General features: G+C 52.6%; 2 protein-coding genes across 4 annotated transcripts in view; one reads left to right on the top strand and one right to left on the bottom strand.

Annotated features, from left to right (window-relative positions):
* Window positions 1-13,129, top strand: part of OPA3 (outer mitochondrial membrane lipid metabolism regulator OPA3) — a 69,869-nt gene extending 56,740 nt beyond the window's left edge. The window contains exon 2 of the mRNA XM_060289085.1: window positions 8,847-13,129. Coding sequence (XP_060145068.1) covers window positions 8,847-9,247 — 401 coding nt within the window. The 3' untranslated portion in view covers window positions 9,248-13,129. The remainder of the gene's footprint in view (window positions 1-8,846) is intronic.
* On the bottom strand, window positions 10,676-23,725 carry VASP (vasodilator stimulated phosphoprotein). 3 transcript variants are annotated; one of them, XM_030873893.3, is made up of 13 exons: window positions 23,382-23,725; window positions 16,416-16,587; window positions 16,177-16,342; window positions 15,062-15,158; window positions 14,516-14,565; window positions 14,155-14,396; window positions 13,908-14,005; window positions 13,330-13,381; window positions 12,744-12,780; window positions 12,481-12,526; window positions 12,237-12,327; window positions 11,644-11,701; window positions 10,676-11,519 (listed from the first exon to the last, which is right to left on the bottom strand). In XM_030873893.3, the coding sequence occupies exons 1-13, from the start codon at window positions 23,384-23,386 to the stop codon at window positions 11,482-11,484; spliced, it is 1,152 nt and encodes a 383-aa protein (XP_030729753.1). In that variant the 5' UTR covers window positions 23,387-23,725; the 3' UTR covers window positions 10,676-11,481. The 3 variants fall into 3 exon arrangements, with proteins under 3 accessions (XP_030729753.1, XP_030729755.1, XP_030729752.1); XM_030873895.3 differs by having other exon boundaries at window positions 12,744-12,777; window positions 13,908-14,008; XM_030873892.3 differs by having other exon boundaries at window positions 13,908-14,008; window positions 23,382-23,724.
* Between the last annotated feature and the right edge of the window lie 1,494 nt (window positions 23,726-25,219).

The raw sequence follows: 25,219 nt of genomic DNA on the forward strand, positions 1-25,219 counted from the left end.
AGGCCTTCAACATACGGATTCGGGGGCACACAAACATTTTAGTCCATAACAGTTTACATCTATATCTTTGTCTCTATATATACGCAGATTTTCTTGCTGAATCATTTGAAAGTAATTTGCAGATGCCACGACACTTTGTCCTTAAATTTTTTTTTTTTTTTTTTTTTGGCCATGCTGTGCGGCTTGCGGGATCTTAGTTCCCCGACCAGGGATCGAACCTGAGCCCTCGGCAGTGAAAACGCCAAGTCCTAACCACTGGAATGCCAGGGAAGTCCCCATCCTTAAAAACTGAAGCAAGTGTCTTCTAAGAATAAGGACCTTCTCCCACATAATCCACAAACCACTATACACTAAGAAAATGATTAATAATTTCATAATGTCATTTAAGAAACTGCTTCTTTTCAAATTTCTCCAACAATGTCAAAATGTCTTTTGTAGAGTTTTCTTCCACCTCCAATCCAGGATCCAATCATGAGCCACAAATTATATTTCATAGTCACATCTCTTTAATCTTGAAAAAGCTAAGACAGTTCCTTAGCTCTTTTGGATTTTTATAACTTTGGGTTTTTGGAACTTCCAGCTCAGTTGCCCTGTAGCAACTGACCCACACTCTGGACCATAATTAGATTCAGAGTGAACATTTTCAGCGGGAAAACGATGTATGTGGTGCTGCGTCTTTCCCTTGGCAACTCCATCAGGACACGATGTCGGTGTGTCCCGTTTCTGATGATGGTGAGTTTGATCACTTGGTTCAGGTGATGACCACCAGGTCTGCCTCTGGAAAAGTGCCCTTTGCCCTTTTGTAATTGGTCAGTAGTTTATTTATTCATTGATTGATTCATTCATTCATTCGTTTATGTTTTTAGCAAATATTCCATGAATATCATCTCTGTGCCCAGTCCTGTGCTAGGCAGGGCTGTGCTGGGAACACAGTGGTGACCAAGACACTCTGGATCCTGCCTTCTCGGGACTCCCAGGTCACGAGGGAGACAGTCCAGCCACAGATAGTGACGACCCACAGTGCGTGGACCTGGGATGGGGGAACCCTCATGACTCGTGATGGACCCAGCCTGGGGGGTCACGAAGGACTCCCAACAGGAGGAGGCATCTGAAAATTCAGGGTGGGTGTGGAGAGGAGTGAGTGTTGCAGGCAGAGGGAATAGCATATGCAAAGGCCCAGGGGTGGGAGAGAGCAGAGGGGTCTGGGCACTGAATGAACAGTTGGAAACTCCCCATCAACCATGGGGTAGATCCCATTGGGCCTTGTGGCCATTTTAAGGAGTCAGGACGTTTTCTGTGAGCTAGTAGAGGCCACTGCAGTAGGGTTTTCGTCAGGAGAGGGCTGTGGCTTCGGTGCATTTTTATTTTCTGGGACCATCACTCCGTGGGGAGCGTGGATTGAGAGGACGGGGCTGAAGTAGTGCCGGCTGGGGAGCTGCAGGGGGCGCTGAGGGGCAGAGACTGGGATTCATCAGATCCGGTGACTAATCAGGTGAGGGGGCAAGGATCCAAGATAACAGTGCTCAGGTCCCACGAGTATTGTGTCTGTGCGTGTGCACGTGTGTAATTACACTAAATGTTTATTTTTATTCTCAGTTTAAAGAACAAAACATTCTCTAAGGCTTATCAAAAGCAATTCCCAGCCCTACGCTACCCACTCTGTACCCTTTCTCCTGCCACAAACTCTTTCAGTCCTTTTTCTCTGTTTCTCTGCCTTATCTCGAATTTTTTTGTCAAAGCAGCTTTAAGTGAGGTCTAAGCTTTAAGTGAGAGGTATAAGTGACACACAGTACAATGCACGTATATAAAGTGTATAATTCGATGGTTTAAATTTTTTTTAATTTTATTCAAGTGCAGTTGATTTACAATATTTAAATACCTATTTTTTCTACCTATAAAATACCTCTTTTATGTAAAGTAGTGCGTATTAATTGATGTTTTGACATACGTATGCACCCGTGAAACCACCACCACATTGAAGGTAGTAGACACATCTCATCACTCCCCAGTCTCCTCAAGCCCCTCCCCCTGCCCCCCTCCCCTCTCCCCTCCCCCAAGGAACCACTGAGCAGCTGCCTCTGGCTGCAGATCACAAACGTCAGGTTGCACTCACAGAAAACAAACTGTGGTTACCAAAGGGGAAAGGGGGAGAGGGATACATTTGGAGTTTGGGATGAACAGATACACACTACTGTATATAAAATAGATAAACAGCAAGGTCCTACTGTATAGCACAGGGAACTGCATTCAATATCTTGTAATAAACTATAATGGAAAAGAATCTGAAAAAGATACACGTGTATCACTGAATCACTTTGCTGGACACCTGAAACTATCACAACATTGTAAAGCAACTATACTTCAGTTAAAAAAATTAAAACATGTCAAGTTACAGGGCCCATGGAGGAAGCAGGCTCCTTCCTCCACAGCTGCTCTTCTTTGGCTTCTTGCAGTGAGGGTAGCTCAGGCAGTGGTAGGAGCCGAAACTGTGGCCGAGGGTGCCCCTTGTGTGGAGTTTTGCAGTTTTGTTTTTTTGTTTTTTAATTGGTGTAAAATTCACATAACATAGAATTAACCATTTTATAGTGAATAAGTGGCATGTGTACATTCACCACACTGTACCACCATCACCTCTATCTAATTCCAAAACATTTTCATGACCCCCAGAATAAGAGTTGGTACCCATTAAGTGGCTACTCTCCATCCCCTCCCCCTCCAACTCCTGGCCACCAGCAATCTGATTTCTATCTCTAGGGATTTGCCTGTTCTGGACATTTCTTATCAGTGGAATCATACAATCAGAACTTTTGTGTCTGGCTTCTTTCAACGTAGCATCATGTTTTCAAGGTTCATCCTTGTTGCAGCAGGTATTAGTACTCCATTTCTTTTTATGGCTGGATAATATCCATTGTACGGATAGACCACAGTTTATCTGTACATCTGTCAATGAACATTTGGGTTGTTTCTCCTTTTGGCTATTGTGAATAGTGCTGTGTGAAAATGGATGTAACTGGCAGTCATTTCTAGGCTTAGAGCATCTGTCTGGAGGGCAGTGGAGCATCGTGGAGGAGAGCGTGAGCTCTGACACTGAAATTCCTGGACTCAAGCCCTAGATCCACCTCATACTATCTGGATGAGCTGGAGTTCACCGGATGTCTTTGTGCTTGACAACAGAACTTCCTCTGTGGGATTATTACGACATCGAAACAGTTAATACATGTAAAACACTTAGGGAGGTGCCTAGCTCAGAGGAAATACTAGCAAAGCATTGAATTTTTGTCATCATCAGTGAACACTCTGCATTGCCAGCAACAGAAACCATCCTGGGCCAACGGAAGCAGAAAAAGAATATATTGGAAGGATATACTGGAGACCAAGGCTAGGAAAATCAGCAGGAATCTTGGAGGTCTGTAGTTCAGGACACCAGTGTTGTCACCAAGAGACCCAAAATGTGTAATGGCACCTAGAACATGGGGGTCATGTCCACTCCAGCCAGAGGTCAGTAAAGAGCATGAAGGAAGAGAGCACAGGTTTTATGGACCAGGACTGGAAGTGGCATTCTATTCACTTCACCTCAATTCCCCTTGCCGGGACTTAATGCCCTGGCCACACCTAACCCCAAGGGGCACTGGGAAATGTAGTCCCTGGCTGGACCAACACCTGGCAGCAAGGCATCTACCCCAGGTTGCCATGAGCACGAGACACTGGTGGACCCCTGAGGTCAGAGGACTGACAGCGCCGTGGGTACCACCCCCCATCCGCCCTTCACCTGCCATCCTCCCTCCTGCATGACTCCTAGGCACTTCTGGCATCCTTGATACCTTGCTCAAGATTTCAGGTCCAGGGACTTGCCTGGTGGCACAGTGGTTAAGAAGCCGCCTGCCAATTCAGGGCACACGAGTTCGAGCCCTGGTCTGGGAAGATCCCGCAGGCCGTGGAGCAACTAAGCCCTTGCGCCACAGCTACTGAGCAGGTGCTCTAGGGCCCATGTGCCACAACTACTGAAGCCCACATGCCTAGAGCCTGTGCTCTGCAACAAGAGAAGCCACCACAATGAGAAGCCCGCGCATCTGCACAGCAGCATTTGCTAATTTCAGCGGGAGAGACTCTACTTTTGCTTGCTTGTTTGTTTGTTTAAACAGCTTTATTGGGGTATAATCTACATGCCATAAAATTCACCTGTCTTGAGTGGACAATTTATTTTTAGTAAATTTACATAGTCGTGCAATTGTTACCACAGTCACTTTAGAACATTTCCATCACTGAAAAGATCCCTCAAGTCCATTAGCAGTTCTCTCCCCATCCTCCCCTCCCCCAGCCCCTGGCGAACACTAACCTGCTTTCTGTCTCTATGAATTTACCTATTCTGGACATTTCATAGAAAAGAATCATACACTACGTGGCCTTCTGTGTCTGGCTTCCTTCACTGCGCATAATGTTTTCAAGATTCATCCCTGTCGTAACATGTATCAGTACTTGATTCCTTTTTATGTATTAATAATACTCCACTGTATAAATATACCAGATTTTGTTATCCGTTCACAAATTGATGGACTTTGGGGTTGTTTCCCCTTTTTGGCTGTTGTGTGCAGCTGGCCGTTGTTTTGAATACAGTTATTCTAGTGGGTGTGAAATGGAATCTCATTGTGGTTTTGACTGGTATTTCTCTGCTGACTTTTTTTTTTTTTTTTTGGCTACGCCATGTGGCTTGTGGGAATCTTAGTTCCCCGACCAAGGATTGAACCGGGTCCCCCTGCAGTGGAAGCACCGAGTCCTAACTACTGGACTGCCAGGGAATTCCCAGCTATTGTTGAGGTTTTTTTTGTTGTTGTTTGTTTTTGCGATACGCTGGCCTCTCACTGTTGTGGCCTCTCGCGTTGCGGAGCACAGGCTCCGGACGCGCAGGCTCAGCGGCCATGGCTCACGGGCCCAGCCGCTCCGCGGCATGTGGGATCCTCCCGGACCGGGGCACGAACCCGTGTCCCCTGCATCGGCAGGCGGACTCTCAACCACTGCACCACGAGGGAAGCCCCTATTGTTGAGTTTTAAGAGCTCTTTATATGTTCTGCAACAAGTCCTTTATCAGATATATGATTTGCAAATATTTTCTCCTAGTCTGTGGCTTCTCACTTTCTTAATCTTATAAAATTCCTTTTTATTTAACAACTTTTTTTGAGGTATGACTTACATGCAATAAACTGTACTTATTTTAAGGGTTCACTTTGATGGGTTTTATCACAGGTATTTGCCACGAAACCACCACCATAGTTAAAAATATTTCCTTCACCCCCCAAATTTCCTTGTGTTCCTTTGCAGTCGATCTCTCCCGCCATACTTGACCTCAGGGAAGCACTGACCTGATTTCTATCACTGTGCATTCATCAAAATCCTTTTTTCTCCAAATGGCCAAAAAATATAATTGTTATTCTTTTTGAACTAATTTTTTCCTTTTAATTGTGAAATATTGCAGACATAGAGGAAATACTATAACAAACACCCATGGACCTACCACTTAGAATTAATAGATGTTAACACTTTGCCCTATTTGCTTTGAGTTTTATTCCCTTGTTTAGGGACTAAAGCTAAAAAGCCTCACCCCGTTCTCACTCCTTCCTCCTTCATCTGTCCTGAAGTTGCTGAGTATTAGTCCCTGTGAGACTTTATACTTTTCCTGAATATATACGTGTGTCCATAGTGCACGTTCTTGTTTTTATCACGCTGTTTGTATCTTTTGGACTTAGTATTTCTTCTCGTTATGTTTGGGAGATTTTTCTGTGTTGAAATATGTAAAGCTCATTCGTTCTTTTAATTTTTTCCTTTGCAACTCGTGAGATTGATTAGTAGCGAAATATTTCAGAAGCGTTGGTAAGTTGGCAAAAGCATGCCTGGGGATGTAAGACACTGCTAGGGAAGCAAACGAGTAATTTCACCATTTTTGCTTTGTTTTGTTTTAACTACTGTGCTCGGCAAGCATAGCTTCATTTATAGGTTGTGACATAAAATCCTCCTCAATTTCAGGCTGAGATTCCCTTTTGAGCCTTTACCTTTAAGAAACTGTCTAGATTTATGGAGGTCATTGACAGATGGATTCAAATTTTGGTTTTTAAACAAAAAGGAATGTGAGGAATTCCCTGACCGTCCATTGGTTTAGACTCCTCGCTTCCACTGCAGGTGGCGTGGGTTCAATCCCTGGTTGGGGAACCAAGATCTCGCAGGCCCCGCAGCGCAGCCAAAAAATATATATACATTTTTAAAAATTTAAAAAAAGAAAGGAATGTGCTGTCATCCTGTCTTTGAGTCCCTTTAACACAGGCCATAGTCGTGCCCGTCCCCCTCCCATTTTGAGTGGGGGCCTGGACTTTCTCAGTCCTGGATTCTGAATCCATTTTGCCTTTTAACAGACCCTCAGGGAGAATAGAGAGTTCAAGGTTCCATCACGACCCCGCTTCCTGCACCCAGGCAGGAGCCTGGGGGACATCATAAGCCTGGGGCTCCTTTTGGGAGGGGCCAGTGTACTTTCCCAACAGGAAGAGTGTTAAATAGGCAGTCAGGACACCTTGAAGTTAGATGTCTCAGGCTCATCTGACAGGTGGCCAAGGCCAAGTCTGGCTGCCCATGGGCAACAGGGAGGAAACAGACTGACCAAGGGCGTGGCACCAGACAGTGGCATTTCTCTGGGCCTCACCAGAGGCTGCAAGTGAAAGTCACTTGGAAGAGATCGGGAAGGTGGCTGGACAACTCTCGTTCATTTCGGTCATGAAAACTTTTTTTTTTTTTTTTGGCTGTGTTGGGTCTTTGTTGCTGCGCGCGGGCTTTCTCTAGTTGCGGCGAGCAGGGGGTATTCTTCGTTGCGGTGCGCGGGCTTCTCATTGTGGTGGCTGCTTTTGTTGCAGAGCATGTGCTCTAGGGCACAGGCTCAGTAGTTGTGGCGCTCGGGCTTAGTTGCTGCGCGGCATGTGGGATCTTCCCGGACCAGGGCTCGAACCCGCCTCCGCTGCGTTGGCAGGCGGACGCTTAACCACTGCACCACCAGGGAAGCCCTGGGTTATGAAAACTTTTAACTGCATTACAGTATACCTAAAGCAAAGTGTACAAATCCTAAGTGTATAGTTTGATAAACTCACAGAAAGAACAGGAAACAGAATATAACCAGCCCCCCAGAAACCCTACCATGCCCCCCTTCTAGTCACTATGCCTCCCAAGGGTAACCACCATCCTGACTTGTAACCCTGTGGATTGAATTTGCCTCTTTGGGGACTTTATATAAATGGAATCACACAGCATGTATGCTTGTGTGGCCTCTTTCACTCAACATTGTCTGTGAGATTTATTCAGCTTTTTGTACGTCGCTGTGGTTCATTTGTTCTCATTGTTGTTGAGTGTTTCTCTGTGTGCATCCTTTTTTACCAGTCCTTCTATGGTGGGCATTTGGGTGGTCTAGAGTCTTTTTTTTCATAGCACTGAGGTGAACATGCAGGAACATGTCTTTCAGAGAACATGTGACAGGTTTCTGTGGGTGTCCACCCAGGAGCGGAATTGCTGGCTCATAGAGCACTGAATGCTAAATTTAGGAGTCACTGCCAACCAGCTGCCAGAGTGGGTGTCCTCAATTACCTCCTCCGAGTCTGAGTGTGATACATCTTTGGCAGCACTTAGGATGTGTGGGTGTTTCATTTCAGCCATTCTGGTGTGTGTAGAGTGCTTTCTCTTTGTGATTTTAATTAATATTTTCCTGACATGTAATGAAAAGACCGCATCTTTTCACATGTCTAGTGGCCATTTAGATTTTATCTTCTTAGGTGATTCAAGTCCTTCACTATTGGCTGGTCTGCCAATAGAAGTGGTTAACCTCTTAGTGGTTAGGATTCCAGGCTTTCCATGCTGTGGCCGGGGTTCAATCCCTGGTGTGGGAATTGAGATCCCACAAGCCACGCTGTGCAGCCCCCAAAAAATAGTCCTCCTATTCCTTTGAGGAATAGGAGAACTAAAGCTGGAGGTGGAAAGATGGACTTCTGTCTTGCAACTTACCCCCTTCTATGTAGTCTAAATGATTCCCCCCATGTGCATGTTATTCTTCTAACTTAAAGGAAGAAAACCTAATTAGGTCAGCCTGGCTGCTGTGGAGGACGGTTGGAAGGGGTCAAGTATAAATGTTTTCAGAAATTCATCCCTTAATGAGCCCAAGGAACCTTATTTTTCCCATCAATTCATGTATCAGTGAATGAATATTAATTATTACTGCAGTGAAGCAGGTTTCAACATCAACTCTAGGCTTATGTTGCATTTACAAGTGACCACAATGCTGATAATCCTTGTTCACACGAGTAAGTGATTAGAGAAGGAAGGAGTTGGCGTTAGAGCAGGCGCTGCAGCCCTGAGCTCCGTCCAAAGCCCCAAACCCCACAGTGAACACACGTCAGGACGCAGCGCAGCACCGTCGGCCCCACCTTCGGGGAGAGGGAAGGAGCCTGGCAGGTGGGTTGTGGGAGGGGCAGAAGGAGCAAGCTTTACACCCGCCCTGGACTTCTGACCGCTCCCACCCCCTCCCAGAGATTGCGGCCTCCACTCTGGACCTCCCCTCCAGGGCAGCAATTCTCATCCCCAGCCGATCACCAGAATCTTCTGGACGTTTTCAAAAGATGCCGTCAGGGCCAACCCTGGCCAGATAACTAACTGGGCATTCCGCGTGCGAGGCCCGGCGCGGGTCTTGGTTAAGGGGCCCATTCCCCGCTGGCGCCCGCGATTCTGGTTGCCGTATCGCCATTGCTCCGACCCGGACACCGAGCCGTCGAGGGGCGGGGCTTGCATTCCCAGCAAAGATCCCTGACCCCTGTCTTCCCCCGCAGTGTACCACTGGGCCCAGATGCGAGCCAAGATGCGCCTCATGGGCTTCAATGCTGAAGCCGTCAAGCCGCTGAACGAGGCGGCGGCCGCCGAGCTGGGCGCCGAGCTGCTGGGCGAGGCCACCATCTTCATCGTGGGCGGCGGCTGCCTGGTGCTGGAGTACTGGCGCCACCAGGCGTATCAGCGTCGCAAGGAGGGGGAGCAGCGCGCCGCCTGGGACGCGATGCGGGACGAGGGGGGCCGCCTGGCGCTGGCGCTGGAGGCCCTGCAGGCGCAGGTACAGGCGGCGCCGCCGCGGGGCGCCCTGGAGGAGCTGCAGGCACAGATGCAAGAGGTGCGCGCCCAGCTCTGCGCCCTGGACCCGCCGCCCGCGCCCCAGGCAAAGCCCACGCCCGAGGAGTAGGGGGCCGCAGGGCCCTGGTCTCAGACGTGACTGATGCTTGGGCTGCCATGTCTGTCCCCACTGTCCCTTCCTGAACCGGCCCAGCTAATACCACCAGGTCCCTTTAGAGTCAGAAGGGATCTTGGACTGGGGCTGATCCAACCAGGCTTCTGGTCACCTCCCTACTAATCTGCCCAGTGAGGGGTACCTTCCACTGGGACACCCCCATCCACCGGTGGAACGTTCCAGCCCAACCCCCATCGCCCCACCGCATCCACTGGTTTAGCACTTTGGAATGGAAAAGCAGTGTCTTCCACTGGACCCCACCCACGCACCAACAGGAGGGCCAGCAGGGCACATGGACCATTTAATTTTGTCACTCATACCTCCAACTTACCTGAGGAGTGGTCCTTTTCCTGGGACCCTCATCCATTACACCAGGACACCTCATCCCACTTCTTCACTGGTACCGACCATTGTAGTGAAAATATAGAAACCTCTGATGGACTTCCCTACCCCTTGACCTTCCATCTACCTCACTCTTCTGGGGGGGCAGGGAATAGGATGGATCTTGGTGGGCATTAGCTCCAGTGGGTCTCCCTGTGGCTTCTCTAGTCCACCACTGGTGCCTTGACTGGGGTCCTCCCCTCTTTAAGTGGATCATTCCAACAGATCCCTCCACCCTTTCCTCCATCCAAATCTCCTCTTCAGAGTACTCAGGGATTCGCCCTTACTTCTTGCCTTTGAACTGGACACCCAGTGTCCACCCCCGTCCTTCATGCAAAGGCTTCCTCCACCTGCCCCCTCAGCCCTGAAGTTCATCACCTCCAACCAAATGGAATAATTCCACCAGGTAGTGTTAAGTGTTACCTACCTCACCTATCCCCTGCCAACCCATTGAACCATTAAAGGGGATGTGTTATGAGCTCTGTTATTTCTGAATTCTATTTTTTTTTTAGACTGTAAATGTTGTATAATTTAAGGAGCTCTGGGGGAAAGTCATCTTGAGAATGTGTCTGAGAACCACGATGTACGTCTGCAAAATGGGTGGCAGGCTCACTAAAATTAGAGGCTGGGAGGGATCTGGTGGGAAGGGGTCAGTGTCATCCTTTGAGCCCTTTCCCAGATGGGGAAACTGAGGCCCAGGGGAAGCAAAGGGTCTTGTCCAAGGGCACGCGGTCAATGAGGGACTGCCCCTGGCTTTCTCTAGGGTGGTGAAGTGGTTGGGGCAGGGTGGGAAGGAGTGAGGAAGCTGCCTAGTGAGGGGCACAGAGAGGAAGGGAGGCAGGAAGGCCGAGAGGGGCCAGAGGCCACCCTAGCTGCAGGAGTCTGAGGGCAGGTTCGGGTGGGAAGAAGGAAGGTGAGGGGAAGGCAGATTACTGGGGGAGGAAGGGACACGCCCCCATCCTCATGAGAGCAGCCCTTCAAATCACTCCAGAAATCTTAGCATTTATAAAAACTGGCAGATTTATTCCACAGGGGCCCATTTTCAAGAAGCTAAAGGTGAAGGTGGGAGAGGGGAGGTTTCCTCCCCTTTTCCTTTCCCCCTCATCTTTTTTTCCCCAGGGGGTAAAAATGGCCTGGACCCCAAAACCTACCGAAATAAAAAACCAAAAAATTGAGGTTCTAAAAAGTTACAGCATCTTAATTCCTCATAGAAAAGGGGAAGGAGCCAGAGGGAAGGGAGGTCCCTGGGGTGGGGGGAGCTGCCCCCAGCCTGATGGGACAACCCCCCTTAAATAGCTGTCCCAAGTGGGACAAGCCAGGGGCACAGCATTTAAAAACTCCCCACATCCCATTTTATCAAAACCAAAGAGAAAAAACATTTCCTCCCCCCAAACCTAAATATATATATATATACTTTTTTTTCTTAAAAAACAAAACTTCAAAGGCATTAAGCGTTAAAGTGAATCTAGAACAAGGGAATGTGAAATTCCCTCCTTCCTTCCCCCTTACTGTGGGGTTAATTGGTACATCCCCAGCAGAGGAACCAGCCCCAAGAGGATGGCAGAGGGGAAGGACCAAAGGGAGCAAAGGGTGGGGGCCTCCCCAGCCAATCAGCAGCCAGTATGGGTGTGGGCATGGTGCCAGGGAAGCCACACCCCTTGGAATTTTCCAAGTGAGATAGGGAGTGGGGAAGACGCATTCCTGTGTAGTCTTCAGCCAATTCCAAGTCAAGTTGAGGCAGGGAAAGCAGGGTGACAGGCGGAGGGCGTGTGCGGAAAGGAGAAACTGGATCTTCTGGGGCCCTGTGGTCAGGGGGAGCCCCGCTTCCTCAGCTCCTGGACAAAGGCTGGAAGGAAACTGGGCAGAGGTCAGGGGCACAGCTTCTTCCCCCTTCCCTTCCAAAACAGGGCTTTCCAAGGGACATGATGCCTCCAAAATAAATAAATGTTTAAAATAAAAAACCACCTCACCTTCAATTATTTCCTCTTTCATTTTCTGCAGTTCCTTCCTCACCTCTTCCAGAAGCTCCTGAAAATGATGGGGTACCAATCAGGAAGGGTACTTGGACTTGCAAAAGTGAATCCCCCCTTTCTTAATGACTGAGGGGCCAGAAGAAGGAGGTTCAAGACCCCTATTACACACACACCATGACATCACTGGCAAGGCCACAAAGTGAGAATTCTAGGGGAGAATTCTGGATCCTTGGAGCCAGAAGGAAAGTACTGGAGAACATCCAGTACCAAGGCTGGCAAATACATTGCAGTCTCCTGCCACCTCCAATTGGTGATAAATGTCTGGGTCCAGTGTACTGAAAAGGATTCTGGGTACTCAACAGAAGTGAGTCCAGTGATAAGATTAGTAAGGTCTGTCATGGGCACTGGGTAAGGTGGTTATGGTGTCTGTGTCATCCCTGACATGATCCAATCTCTCTCCATTTCTCAGACTGGAAAACTGAGGTTCCCAAGGCCTTTTCTAGAATCACATGGCAGGTCAGTGGCAGAGTCTGGACCCAGATCTCCTTTCTATCCCCCGGACCTCACTCCCAGTCCTTTCCCCAAGCTACCTGTTTCACCCTCTCCAGGTCTGACTCATCACTGGAGCTGGGCGTAGAGGGTTGGGCCTCGGAAGTGGTCACTGAAGAAGATGACTTCATCCTGGGAGAGTTGGTGTGGTTTGGGGCGGAAATGAGGTTAGAGAGAGGGTCTGCCTCCCCTGCCTCCCATTCCAGGGGTCACACAGTGTTCCTCCCTACAAATTCGGCAAATTCAACTATTTTGCGGGGTGGGGCCCCCGTATTGATGGCCCACCTTGGCAAGGTTGTGCTGTTCTTCTCCCAGGGTCTCCGCACAGATTCTAGGGGACAGGCAATAAATCAAAAAGATCAGGGACAAGGAATGCCCTGCCTCAATCTTTCTCCCCGAGCCTCATCAGCCCCTGTTCAAAGAACCATCTCAGAAGACTACAATCCCCAGCACCGTTTGTACAGACTCTCCCATCGAGGTGTGTTATATGTGAGAAGCGGGCATCCTGGGACTTGTAGTTCCTGTGACTAGACTGGGCTCTCACTCACCACTGTGGGCTGGGACTCTGGCCTCTGGCTCCTCCTGCTGGTGGGAAATAAAACTGTCATGAGCCAAGGGCTTCCCTGGTGGCGCAGTGGTTAAGAATCCACCTGCCAATGCAGGGGACACGGGTTTGAGCCCTGGTCCGGGAAGATCCCACGTGCCACGGAGCAACTAGGCCAGTGTGCACCAACTACTGAGCCTGCACTCTGGAGCCCGCGAGCCACAGCTACTGAGCCCATGACCCACAACTACTGAAGCCCGCGCGCCTAGAGCCCGTGCTCCACAACAAGAGAAGCCACGGCAATGAGAAGCCTGCACACCGCAACCAAGAGTAGCCCCCGCTCGCAGCAACTAGAGAAAGCCCGCGCGCAGCAACGAAGACCCAATGCAGCCAAACATAAATAAATTTAATAAATTTAAAAAAAAAAAGAAACTGTCATGAGCCAGCCCCCCACCCCCGACACCGCACCTCTGCTCATTTTCCTCCTCCACCTTCAAACCTAGCCCATCCCTGTCACAGCCCCCTCCCCGATATTCCTACACAAACGGTACATCCTAAGGGGTATATGGCAGGAAGAGCCCCTGACCCACATTGGCAGATTCATCCTTGGCGGTTTTCTCCCCAACTTGTGTGGCTTTCCTTCTGTAAGAGAGAAAGGCAAAAACAGATGGCTTCAGCCCTCCCTCAGCCACTCAACAATTCCCTTCCTCGGAGCTCTAGAAAGGTGGATTCTAGCGTGCAGACTTCTGGAATTTGTCAGGGCTAAGAAAATTTTAGTTTTAGAAGTTAAAGAGAGTACTGCTCTCGAACTGGGGTGGGGCTCTCCGATTCCCACGTTTGGGAGTAACACAATTCTAAGGGCGGAGTTCCCAGGTTCTGAGGCAGGATCTCCTAAGGTCCTGGAATTCTGGGGTTTAGAACATTCCAGAGGCTACCTGGGTGGTTGCAAACCTCAGCCATCTCAGGAGAATGCAATCCCCATCATTATATCCCAAACCTGGCTATCAAAGGGCGAACTTTCACCCAAAGAAACCAACTAACTGGGAATCTGAGCCCTCCCCCGCACCCGGCCCTACTGGAACAGGAATCTCCAGGTGGTAACTGCTGGTCTGAGGGGTGTGTTCCAAGGGCTTTCTGCGGCTCTTGAGGGCTCCAGGCTCAGGCTCACCTCCGGGCCAGCATGGCATTCATCTCTTCCATGAGCCCCCCGCCCGTGCTTCGACTGCTCTCAACTTTGGGGGCCAAGGGCCCCCCTGAGGCCTCCTCCTGCTGGAGAAATTACAAAGAGGTGGGGGCTTTACAGGCGGGCCTCCTGGCCTTCCAGCCCTCCTGTGAGGCTCCGAGGAAACTCTGGCCTCATCCCATTATAATACCAGGCCCCGTCAACCCACACCCGCCTTGCCTGCCCCCCTCACCTTGCTGACTTTCCTGAGTTTGGCTCCGGCAATGGCTGCGGCCAGGCCGGGGGCCCCAGTCCCTCCACCACTGGGGCCTTGTGCTGTGGGGAGAGGGGGCGCAGGGGGTGGGCCTCCCCCTGCTCCATGCCCCCCAGCCGAGATCCCCGAGGAGGAGAGACCAGGGGGTGGGGGGGGACCCGGAGGAGGGGGAGGTCCTGGAGGCGGGGGTGGTCCGCCAGCTGTGGGAGCAGCTGGGCCTCCTGTAAGAAACACGAAAAAGGAGGGGTGCTGAGAGAGAAGCCTTATTCTCTGTTGTCCGGCTGGCGCACCCCCTCCTCTGGGGTGGTCACCCGAGCCCCGAGGCCATTCAAGCAATCACCTGCGTTGGAGACCCTGCGTTCCCGCTCCATGAGCTCCGACTGCTGCTGCCTGGGGAGGGAAGGCGAGCTGCCATCACTCAGAGCCCCAGGCTGGCCAGCAACTTCCCGGATCGCCCCTCAGAGGTCTCCAGCAAGGCTGGCTCCTAAGCCCCACTCATGTCCTCCATTCCCCAGGGGCCAGGAAAGGGTTGCAAGGGGAGGACAGGGACAGAGCGAGAGCAAGAGGCGAGCAATCTAGTCATCAGACTGTCAAGAACACCAGAATACAGAACACCCAGGATCCTCTAGACAACCAAATTCTGGACTCTGGGAATCTGGGGGACCAGGATTTGAAGGGTCAGAAGGTTCTGCAACTCTGGGTGTCAGGAGTTTTTCAAACTCCAGGAGGTGGGGGGTTTCTGAAAGAGGTCCGTTTCTAGTCCCCTGGGAGTTGGAACATTCTGAAAACTGCAAGTTGGAGAGGTCTGAACTCTAGGAGTCAGGGGTTCTGGAACAATCTACAACTCGGGCAGCAGTAAGGTTCCCCACCCAGGGACTGGCCCCACCTTTTCTGTTGCTCCATCTCCTCTGGGGAGGGGCCGTTCTGGACAGACCAAGTGGGCGGTGCCGTAGGCAGTGTCGGTGGGGGCGGAGGCCCACCTCCTGGAAGGTGAGAGTAAAGGCTGCTGAGTCACCCAGGAAGCGGGCGCCACCCCTCAGCACGTTCCCTCGGCTCTCCCGGGCCTCCCAGGGACTCTGCGATGAGGGGTCGGCACGAGCTTCCCCTGGCTGAGCTGATGTAAGGTGGGTGCTGGGAGGATGCCCAGGTCACAGGCAGAACAGCAAAGGCCCAGAGAGGGGAGCCGCTTGCCCCAAGTCCTGCAGACCTGAATTTGCAGGAACAAGGCTTGAAATCAGGCCCACTCCGGCATCCAGGCTCTTAGGGCACCTGTCACAGCCGCTCAGACTGCCCCACCTGAAGACCCAGGAAAGGCTGAGAGCCTGGTCCTCCCCCCCCTTCAGGCCTCTGGCTCCCATGTATTTTTCTGTGCCTCGGACAAGCAGGCCCCTCCCCACTAGCCCTGAAGCCGCTCCAGGAAGCAAACACCTCCGCCATTTGGTGATTTGTGACCCCACATGCAGAGCCGTCACTTTGTTCCTCAAAGTGTACTGTTTATGGACCGGTAGCCTTGGCGTCACCAGGGAGCTTGTTAGAAGTACAGAGGCTCAGGCCCCGGCCAACCCAACTGAATCGGAATCTGCGTTTCTCCTAGATGATTCGTGGGCACATTCCAGTTTAAGAAATACCAACTGGAGGTTTTTTCTTAATACTGTTGCCTGAAAACTAACCGATGATGACATAAGTCAGTATAATGGTTACCTGGGGAAAGGGCACAAGGAACTTTCTGGAGGCTGGAAATATCTATATCTTGATCTGGGAGGTCACACAGGAGTGTGCATGTGTAAAAATTCCTGGAGCAAAATGTACTCTTAGGAACCATGCGTTTTATACGTGGGTGCACTCGGGGCACAAGGAACCCACAAAACCCTCATAATAATTCTCCACAGAAGTTGTCAATTGGCCTCATTTTCAGATGAGTAAACTGAGGCCAAGTGGTGAAGTGGCGGCCCCAGGCCACACGGCAGGGCTCAGTGGTCCCCTCTGCCCGCTCTCTCTAACCTTCCAATGCCTCTAGGGCGCTGGCCATGCCGGCGGCAAACTGTGTTGCATCCTCCTTGCTGCCGAAGTTGAGGCCCCAGACCTGGCGGGCGTCACGCCACTGGTGGAAGTTGGGGGTGGCCTGGTTATACTTGACACCCCGGACGATGGCGCAGTTGATGACCACCTGGCAGGGGGGGGAAAGTGGGTGAGGAGTGGTGGGGCGCAGCGGGTGGAGGGGGCGGGGAGGGAAGCCTCACCTGCTGGTCTGGCTGCATCTTCCGGCCGACCACCCGGAAGGAGTTGGCAGTGGGGTTATGATAGATCTGGACGCGGCTGAAGGCCTGGGGGCCCGTGCCAGCAGGCAGCCATCGCTTGTTGCTGTCATCATAGAGCATCACAGTGGCCCGGCTGGAGCAGACAACCGTCTCACTGCCCGGAGGGAGGAAAGGGGAGAGAGGCCAGTTAGCTGAGGGGAGCCTGGCACCCTCCCTCCAGGGGCCGGTCACCTTCTCCATCTGGGGCCCCCTGGGAGAGTAGGAGACACAAAGACAGTGTGAGAGGAAGAGGGACCCATGGAGAGGCAGAGGAAGACAGGCAGACGGGGAGAGAGGGCTGGGGACAGACCCTCGAAGAGACCCAGACAGGGAGACTGGGAGAGAAAAGACAGACGGGATAGAGAGACAGACAGACCGGGAGAGTCAGACAAAGAGACAAACAGGGGATGGGAGACAGACAAGGAAAGAGACAGACAGTCAGATGGGGGGAAAGAAGACAGGAAGAGGAAGAGTCAGACAGACTGGAAGAGACAAACATAGAGACTGATGCAGAGAGAGAGCTGAGAAAGGAATCAGACTGACGTAGCGGAGACAGACTGAAAGACAGACAGACAGAGGAGTAGTGGGGGAAAACAGATGGAAAGGCAGGGAGCAGAGAAAGATACAGAAATGGAGATACAGGGAGATGGAGAAAGACAGAGAGATGGACAGAGAGACTGAGGCAGTCTGAGAGATGCAGAGTGAGCTGGAGGACGGGGCCCGGGAGAAGCGGATGGAAGGGGCGGGCCAGGAGCTCTGGGCAGTGCTGGGAACCAGCCCCTGCCTGGTGCCCTTGGAGCCTCAGTTTCCCCATCTCTGCTGGGGTGCTCGGAGCCCCCCCTTCCCCCAACCACCTCTCCCCACTCAGGAGGAGGAAGCTGAGGCTTAGGAGGGGAAGGGTGAGGCTTGCAGCAAGTTGGGGACCAAGGCTAGATTCCTGCTGCCAACCCCGTCCCTCCGGCCCCCCTGGCGCCAACGGCCATCAGTGGACACTCACTGCTCCGTGTCAGGCAGGGACCCAGACAGCCCCGGCCCCACCCTCCAGGGCAGGAGAGCCTCACAGTGGTCTGTCCTGTCCGCAGATCCAAGACCAGGCCTGGGGTGCCCAGAAGGAGTGCCTGCCCCAGCCTGGGGATCAGAGGCTTCCTGGAGGAGGTGACATCTGACTTAGCCTTGTGGGGAGGGGGTCAGTAAACTGGTTCAGGGTTCAGGATCTGATATCCACAGATGTAGGTTCAAATCCCCGTTGGGCCACCTACTCCGTATGACTCAGGCAAGCAGCCTTCCCACATGAGAGAAGGCATCTTCCTTGCCTGCAGACTGGGGAAATGACAGACCCCACCTCCCCCAGGGCAGTGGGAGAAGTAGATGAGTCTGGACATGTAAAGTGCTTGGCACAGTGCCTGGCATGTACTGAGTGCTGAGTAACTGTCAGCATCCTTTCCACGGGCACCCTGAACAGGTACCCCTGGGTCCCTGGACAGCCACATCCCTCCCACCCCCTACCAGTCCTTCTGGGGAGGTTCAATGCCCTCCTCCCCCAGTGGGGAAACTCAGGCTCCCAGACAGGAAGTGACTTGCCCAAGGTCACACACAAACCAGGGGGAAGCAATGGTCCCCACCCCCACCGGACTTTTTCCTGAAAAGAAGAAGTTGGTGGTCAGAGGTTTCCGGGGAGAGAAATTATACCCCACAATGGCTCTGTCTCTACCAGGGCCAGGGGCTGGTGCATAACACTGACGCTGTAAAAGACAAGGCAGGGAAAGCCCCTCAGCAGACCCAGATCTGGGTTCCTAGGCCAGGAAGCTGAGGCCCCAGACCCTCCCCCCAGGTTTACATAATTGGGGCACCTCCCTGTTATCAGGCACTTCAGCTGCTCAGATGCCCTAAGCCCTTTCCTCAGAGTCTCTCATTTTACTCTCACTGCAGCCCTTCTAGATGGGCTATTTCATCCTCATTCTGCAAGGACTACAAACAGAGGCCCAGAAAGGTTGCGTGACTCGCCTGTGGTCACACAGCTAGTAAGTAGCACAGCAAGGGTTTGAACCCAAGCCACCTGGCTCCCAAGTCCACAATCTTAACCACCGGGGACTGTGTGGGCCCTACCCAAACACCAGGTGCTGTTTCCAGACAAGTGCAGCCTCAGGGGCTCTTTCTGGCTTCCACTGCCCCTGGCAGGGCAGGGTTAAGGCCTCGCCCACACCTGCCACCCACACCCAGGGCAGACTCTGCCCAGGTGCCCGGGGCCTTCGTTGCTACCCAACCCTGGCTGCACTTTGCTCTCCCAAGCGACCCTGCCCTGCTGAGTCTCTGGACTGGTCAGAGAGCTGGATGTCTGCAGAATGACCCCAGACTGGTCTTGTCCCTCTCCAGGCTGTGGTGTCCCCATTACAGCAAAAGGATCCTGTTAAAACACAAGTCAGATCGTGCCCCTCCTCTTCTTGGAAGCTCCCGTGGCAGCTCCCACAGAACTCTTATTCTGGCCAAGTTCTCTCCAGGGCCTTCGTGATCTGTGTGATCTCTGATCTCATCCCTTCTTTCCCCCCAGCTTGCTGTTCCAGCCCCACTGGCCTCCGCGCTGCTCCTTCAACGTGCCAGACACATTCCTACCGCAGGCTGGTGCTCTTGTTCTCCCTCATCCTGGATTTTCACCTCCTTCAGGTCGCCACTTAGCCGACACCTCTTCCAGGAAGCCCTCCCTGACTACACTATCTGGAAAAGCTCCTCTCCCTCTCACTGCACGTCCCACGTTTCATAGCACCTGATCCCTGCCTGACAGATCCCTGTCTCCCCTACCAAAAGGTCAGGACCATGAGGGCTGGGATTTTTGTCCTTTCTGCTGTGTCCTCGGAACCTAGAATCATGCCTAGGACATAGTAGGTATCCAAGAGTTGTTAAATTAGCCATCTATAAAAAAGGAAAAGCTTTTAACAATGGCAGCTGGTATTTATTGGTTAGCCTGTGTACCAGACATTGTTCTAGGTACTGAGCTGCAAGTTCCACAGTGAACCTTGCAATGACCTCATGAGATGGACTCTGGTGCTCACCCTTTTTACAGATGAGGAACTGTGGCCACAGAGAGGTGAAGACAGTTATCCCAGGTCGCGCAGCAAACAAGCAGAGGGGCTCATATCTGAACCAAGTTCCCCACCACCACCACCCCCCCCGGCAATGTTCTTAACCTTGTTTAAAGATGAGAAAACAGCTAAGCTGATTTTTTTTTTTTTTAAGGCAAGGTATAAAGTGGTGTGTATCAGAAGTATTTTTTTTAAAAAAAAGAAAAGGTGGGGAGGATATAAATACCTCTGCACACAGAGTGGTGATATATGCAGAAGCTGCTTCTCAGGTGACTAACCGTGGCTGCCTCTGAGGCACTGGGGACCTGGGGGCCTGAGGAGGCAGGAAGTGGACATTTTGTACCGTTTACCTTCTTGAATTGCTTGATTATGACTTTTCTTTTCATTTTGTTTTAACATGGGCTGGTATTACCTATAAAAAACGAATTCATTACTTAAGTTCAAAAAATAAAACTATAAACTAGGCAAAAAGCTAGAATGGAAAAATCCCACAGCCAGGAAGCAGGGAGTGAGATGGAAATGGGGTCTGCCTAATTCCAGTGGTCTCTGGGGTCTCATACCCTCAATTGGACATGAGAGCCTTAATCCCCAACCAGCCCAGAACTCTCCCACAAGTCCTCCCATTCTGGTAAACTCTAGCATGTGGTAGATAAAAGAAGGTTCAAGTCACCCCCTCGCTGTGTGGCTTCCCGTCTCTGAACCTCAGTTTCCAGCCCTGGAAGCCATAACTCACTGGGGTTTGGTAAGGATTGAAAGAGATTAAAAAAAGCCCTAAGCACAGGACTTGGAATTTGGCAAGGATTCATATGAGGGAGCTGAGAGGCAATATAGGAGGGAGAGAGCTTCTCATCACGGGAGGCAATCAAACATAGTCACTCTAGTTTACTCAAACCTTCCATATTAGAGGCTTGCCCTTCCTTTCACCCCTTCATCCTATAGCCCCTTAAACCGCAAAACTTGTGATCTACCCCCCAAAGCCCCAGGCACACACAACCTTTCCAAACTACAAATCTTTGAAGAAACCCTGGATAGAAACTCAGATGTAGGGTCTGCAGGGCTTGTATGGGTTCACTCTAGCCCTTCCTCCCTGACAGGCCTCAGTTCCCCATAAGTGATTAGGAAGGTAACTGGGTTCCTTTTTGTTTATCAGCATTATCTTAAGTGTTGGTACAGTGAAAGCACGTTACTTGTAGTAGTAGTATTTTTTTAAAGGCCACTAAAGGTTTGATTTTCCTTTTTCTCTAATAGTATAATACTCTGGAAAGAGGCCTGGGTTCAAATTCAGGCTTGCCCACTTCCAATCTGACTTTAATAGGCAATTTGCTTAATTTCTCTGTGCCTCAGTTTTCCCATCTGGGGAAGGGGGACGGTTCTAATAGTATCAATCTCTTAGAATTGTTGTGAGGATTAAATTGAATCAGGCACCTAGTACAGTGCCTGGCACAAAGTAGATGCTTGATCAGATGGTCTCTCATTATTTAAAAAAAAACAACAACAATAATAATTACTATTATTGGAAGAGGAAAGAAATGAACCAAACACTTCTTGAGTCCCTTCTGCCCTGAGATTCTCAGACCTCTGCCCCACTTCCCAGAATTCCAGCTCAGAGTCCCGGACACAGCAGACACTCAACAAATATTTGTCAAACTGGGAGAAAAGGAACTGTATCTTGTAATTTTCCATCTTAACATCCTCTCTTCCAACTGCCCCCAAGACTGTCCCCAGCCAAATCAGCCAGAAATCTGAGGATCCCAGCCCCCTCCCCTCCCTCAATACTGCTTAGGAATTTCTGAGGGATCTTGGGCCAGGCCTTTCTCTCTTTGAGCCTCAGTTTCCCCAGCTGCCCCCAGACAAGGCCATGGGGCTTTCTGAATCCTTCCTAGCTGTCCTGGGAGAAGGGGCACAGCCCAGTAAGTCGGGTGTGGCCATCAGAAGGGAAGACCCCTCAGGAGGTGGGAGTAACTCTCTGGTGAGACAGGCATCAGCTCGACTTCTGCCCACCTCCCAGGAGGTGGGAGGTTTGGTCGTGGCCAGCAGTAGGGGGGCCTTGTGGGAGGGCCAGGGCCTCGGGGACTGGGGGCGGGGAGGCTGGCCCAGACATTGCTCCTGCCCTTTTACGGTCTCAGTGAGTGAGGCAGCACTAACTCGGACATCCGCCATCCGCCTTCCACCGTGCCTGGGACCGGAAACGCGGCGGGGTGGGGGGGTGGGGGGGGAGGCAAGGGGCGGGGCTGGGGGGCAGTGGGAGAGGAGAGCCCCCCAGGAAGAAGGTGAAGGAAGAGAGCCTGACTCCCGAAAACCGCCCCCTCTCCCCCCCTCTCCCGGGCCAGACCTTGAAGGGATGTTGCTATAATGGGGGAAAGGGTAGGCAGGAAGTCTTGTGGGTGTCTGTGGGTGCCCCCTTGCTCCAAATTTTCCAGCAATCCCTTTACAGCAGAAGGAACAAATGTACGAGGGGGATTCTCTACTGACCGTAAAAACGAATGCCACCCTATGTCAGAGGGCAGGGGTATGGGGAATGTGGGAGGATGTGGGCGCCAGGGGGTTAATCCCCAGCCGCCCCCAGGGGCCTCCCCCTCGAGCTGGGGGCTTTGGGGCAGGAAGTCCCTGACAGCGTAGAGGAAGGGAGATAGTATTGTCAGGCTCAGGCCTCAAGGGAGAGATTATGGGGGGCCAGGGGAAAGGGAGAATAAGGGGGGGCTAGTCGCGTCCCCCAGCCGCACGGGCCCCGCCCTCAGGTGAGCCCAGGAGTTTTGAGGGAGGCCCGGGAAAGACAAAATCCCTGGGTCCCTTCGGCCCCCAACCCCCAGGATTAAATTCCTGGGAAGATTGCTGGAACTCTCTGGGAAGCCTGGGTCCCTTGGGGAGAGGGCTATGACCTTGACGCTTTGCAACGCCCCCTCCTCCAACCGCACAACTCGGGACTGCTGGGGAAGGGGGGGCGGTGTTGAGAGAAGGGGGAGGCGCCGTGGTGGGAAAAGCAGCCGGCCCACGGCGCTCTTTGCCGGCCCCTCCCCACACCAGCTGTCTCGACAGGTGAGTCAGGAAGACAAAGGCCCCCCTTCCCCCAGCTGCCGCGCCCCCTCCCTCCCCAGGGCCGTGCAGGTTGGGGAGAGGGGCCGCCCTTCTGGCCCGGGGCCGGGGAGCCGCCCTCGGCCCAGAGCGCTCGCTCGGTCCTAGGCACAGCCTGTTTTAAGCAAATTGTGGGTGGGGAGCGGCGGGGGAGGGGAGTCCCAGCCAGACTCTGGAGGCTGCGTCTGGGTCCGTGGATCCGTCCACACCAACCTCCTCCACAGGAGGATGAGCGCCCCAAATTTAGGGGGTTAAGTACCCCCGAAGTTAAGGAGCAAGGTCGCTCTTGAGAAGACTTTTTCCAGCGCCACGTAAAAGGGGACCCCCGAAAACCAAAGTCTACGTCTCAATCTCTCTTCCAGGTCCCAGGGACCCCCAAACCGGCCCCCCACAATCCCTCTAGGGGCCGGGTTGAGATCTGGGGGGAGTCTGAGCCCTGCCTAAATCCTAGCCTCCCTGCGGGGAGTATTTGCCAACTTCAAGGTCCTCTGAAAAAGTCTTTTAAAAATTCGGGAGTCCTTGGAGCGCCCCCAAATCTAAGGGCTCCCGGGAGAACCTCACCGGCACCACGCGGAGCCTTGAGAGTCAAGGGGAAGTGGTCAGTATTTGGAGCTCGTCAAAGGGGGCTCGGCCTCAAATCCGAGGTTCCCAGTGCCCGGTCCCCAAATACCAGCCCGGAGCAAGCTGGGGGGAGGGGGACAAAGGCGGGGCGGGAGCTCGCGCCGGGCGGGGAAGGGTCTGAAGGCAGTTCGAGGCTCACCTCATGGCTGCTCGGCGGGCGGGCGGAGCGCCCACGGGGTAGGTGCTCCCGGGGCGCCCCTGGCTTGAGGTTCAGGGGTTCAGGGCTGGCTCCAGGTTCTGCTCAGTCTCCCCCAGGGTCCCGCCCCAGAGTCCGGCTTCCTGGGGGGAACGTGGACAGGGCCGGGGCGGGCCCTCGGGCGCTTCCTCTCTCGGGGGCTCTGATCGGGGGTCCCGGCAGCAGAAAGGGGGTGCGGCGTCCCCTCCCCGGCGCGCCCCCTCGGCCGGCGGCGGCTACAATGTTACTCTTACTACTGTACTTCTCTTCGCTACATTTCGTTCCAAAATTCCACTCCCCGCACCCATAATGCCCTGCGCCTTAAAGGGGCCGCGGACACCTCAAGGCGGTGAGGTTGAGGGGGGTGGAGGGCGCTTAAAAGGGCAACGCGGAACCTTAGACTTCCGCTATTTCCCTCTTCCCCAACGTTACTGCATAGCGATACACTCAGGGGGTCACCCCCCCAAATTAGAGGGGAAGTTTGATGGAGGGGAAGGGATCCTTCCTTGATCCTTCGTTCTCTCCCACGATGGAAATTCTTAGGGGAATATCAATGGGGGCACAATTTCTTCTCACCCTCCCCATCGACTTCTCCATTTCTTTACATTCTACTCAGTTTGGGGGGCGAAGAGGACCTTCTGGTCAAGCATAGATTCTCTCAAATTTTGTCCCTTAAATCCTGCCTTCGGAGCCCTCAACGGTCTCTCTCCACCAATTTATGAGGGATTACTAAGGGGCGAACCCCCTCCCCCGCCGAAGAGCGGAATGGGTGGGGAGGGGGCCCACCCCTCTCACTGCCCCCCCCCCGCTCCGCCCGCCCTGGGAAGGTGAGGAGGAAGTGGGCCGAGGGGGCGCGGCTGGCCGCTGACTCACAGCCGCAGGGTGTGTGTGGGGCGAGGCGGGGGTGGGGGTGGGGGTTATGGGGTGTGTGTGCGCGCGGCGCTGGACCTCGGTGGGAATGGGACTCCCAGTCCCTGTGTGAATAAGCCCCCTTGTCCCCTCTCCACGCACGCCCCGCCGTGACTCAGTTTCGTCTGCGGAGGATGGTGGGATCATTCAGCAATCCGAGGGAACGGAGGTGGGGGACCCTCCCTAAGCCGGCTCCCGGGAGCCCCCTCCCCCCACGCGCCAGATTCGGGCTGAGTCCCAACACCCTCCCAGGCTTCCGCCACTGGTCCTGCAGACTCCGCCTTACGTGACGTCACCAATATGTTCACGCCCCTCTCGTAGAGCGCCACCTGGCCTGGGTAAGGTGCCTTAGGCTGGGGCAGGAAACTGGGGAATCAGTTCGACATTTAGAAATGGATAAATTGAGGCCTGGAGGCAGGAAGTAAATCTGGGGTATAGCCCTCTTGCCTGAGCCACCAGGACTCCAGTGGTGCAAGGTATGAGTGTAAAACAACTCTTGGGGCCCAGCTGACTAGGTGAGGGAATCAAGATTCCCAGGCTTTTTTTTTCCAAGAGGAATCTGCTGCTGGGTGCCGTTCCTGATCTCCTTCACCTCATTCTTCTAGGCCATGCTCTGACATTAATTCTTCTCTGAAGAATGGAGTAATCCTCTCCCCTTGTCCACCCCACTCTGGGAAACCTTGAACCCTGATCTATGGTAGGTTATAATTGTTTCTCTGTGTGTCTCCTCAGACTGAGTTCTTCGGGGACAGAGGTAGACTTAATCAATTTCTGAGCCTTACTAACCCAGCCAGGCCCAGAACAGCAGCTCAACACACATTTACATTTGTCCAACTGCATGAAAACCCCAGTTCTGTGTGACCATGGGCAATTCCTTTCTCCTCTCTGGGTCT

This window comes from Globicephala melas, chromosome 19 (assembly GCF_963455315.2).
Source record: "Globicephala melas chromosome 19, mGloMel1.2, whole genome shotgun sequence".
Classification (NCBI taxonomy): domain Eukaryota; kingdom Metazoa; phylum Chordata; class Mammalia; order Artiodactyla; family Delphinidae; genus Globicephala; species Globicephala melas.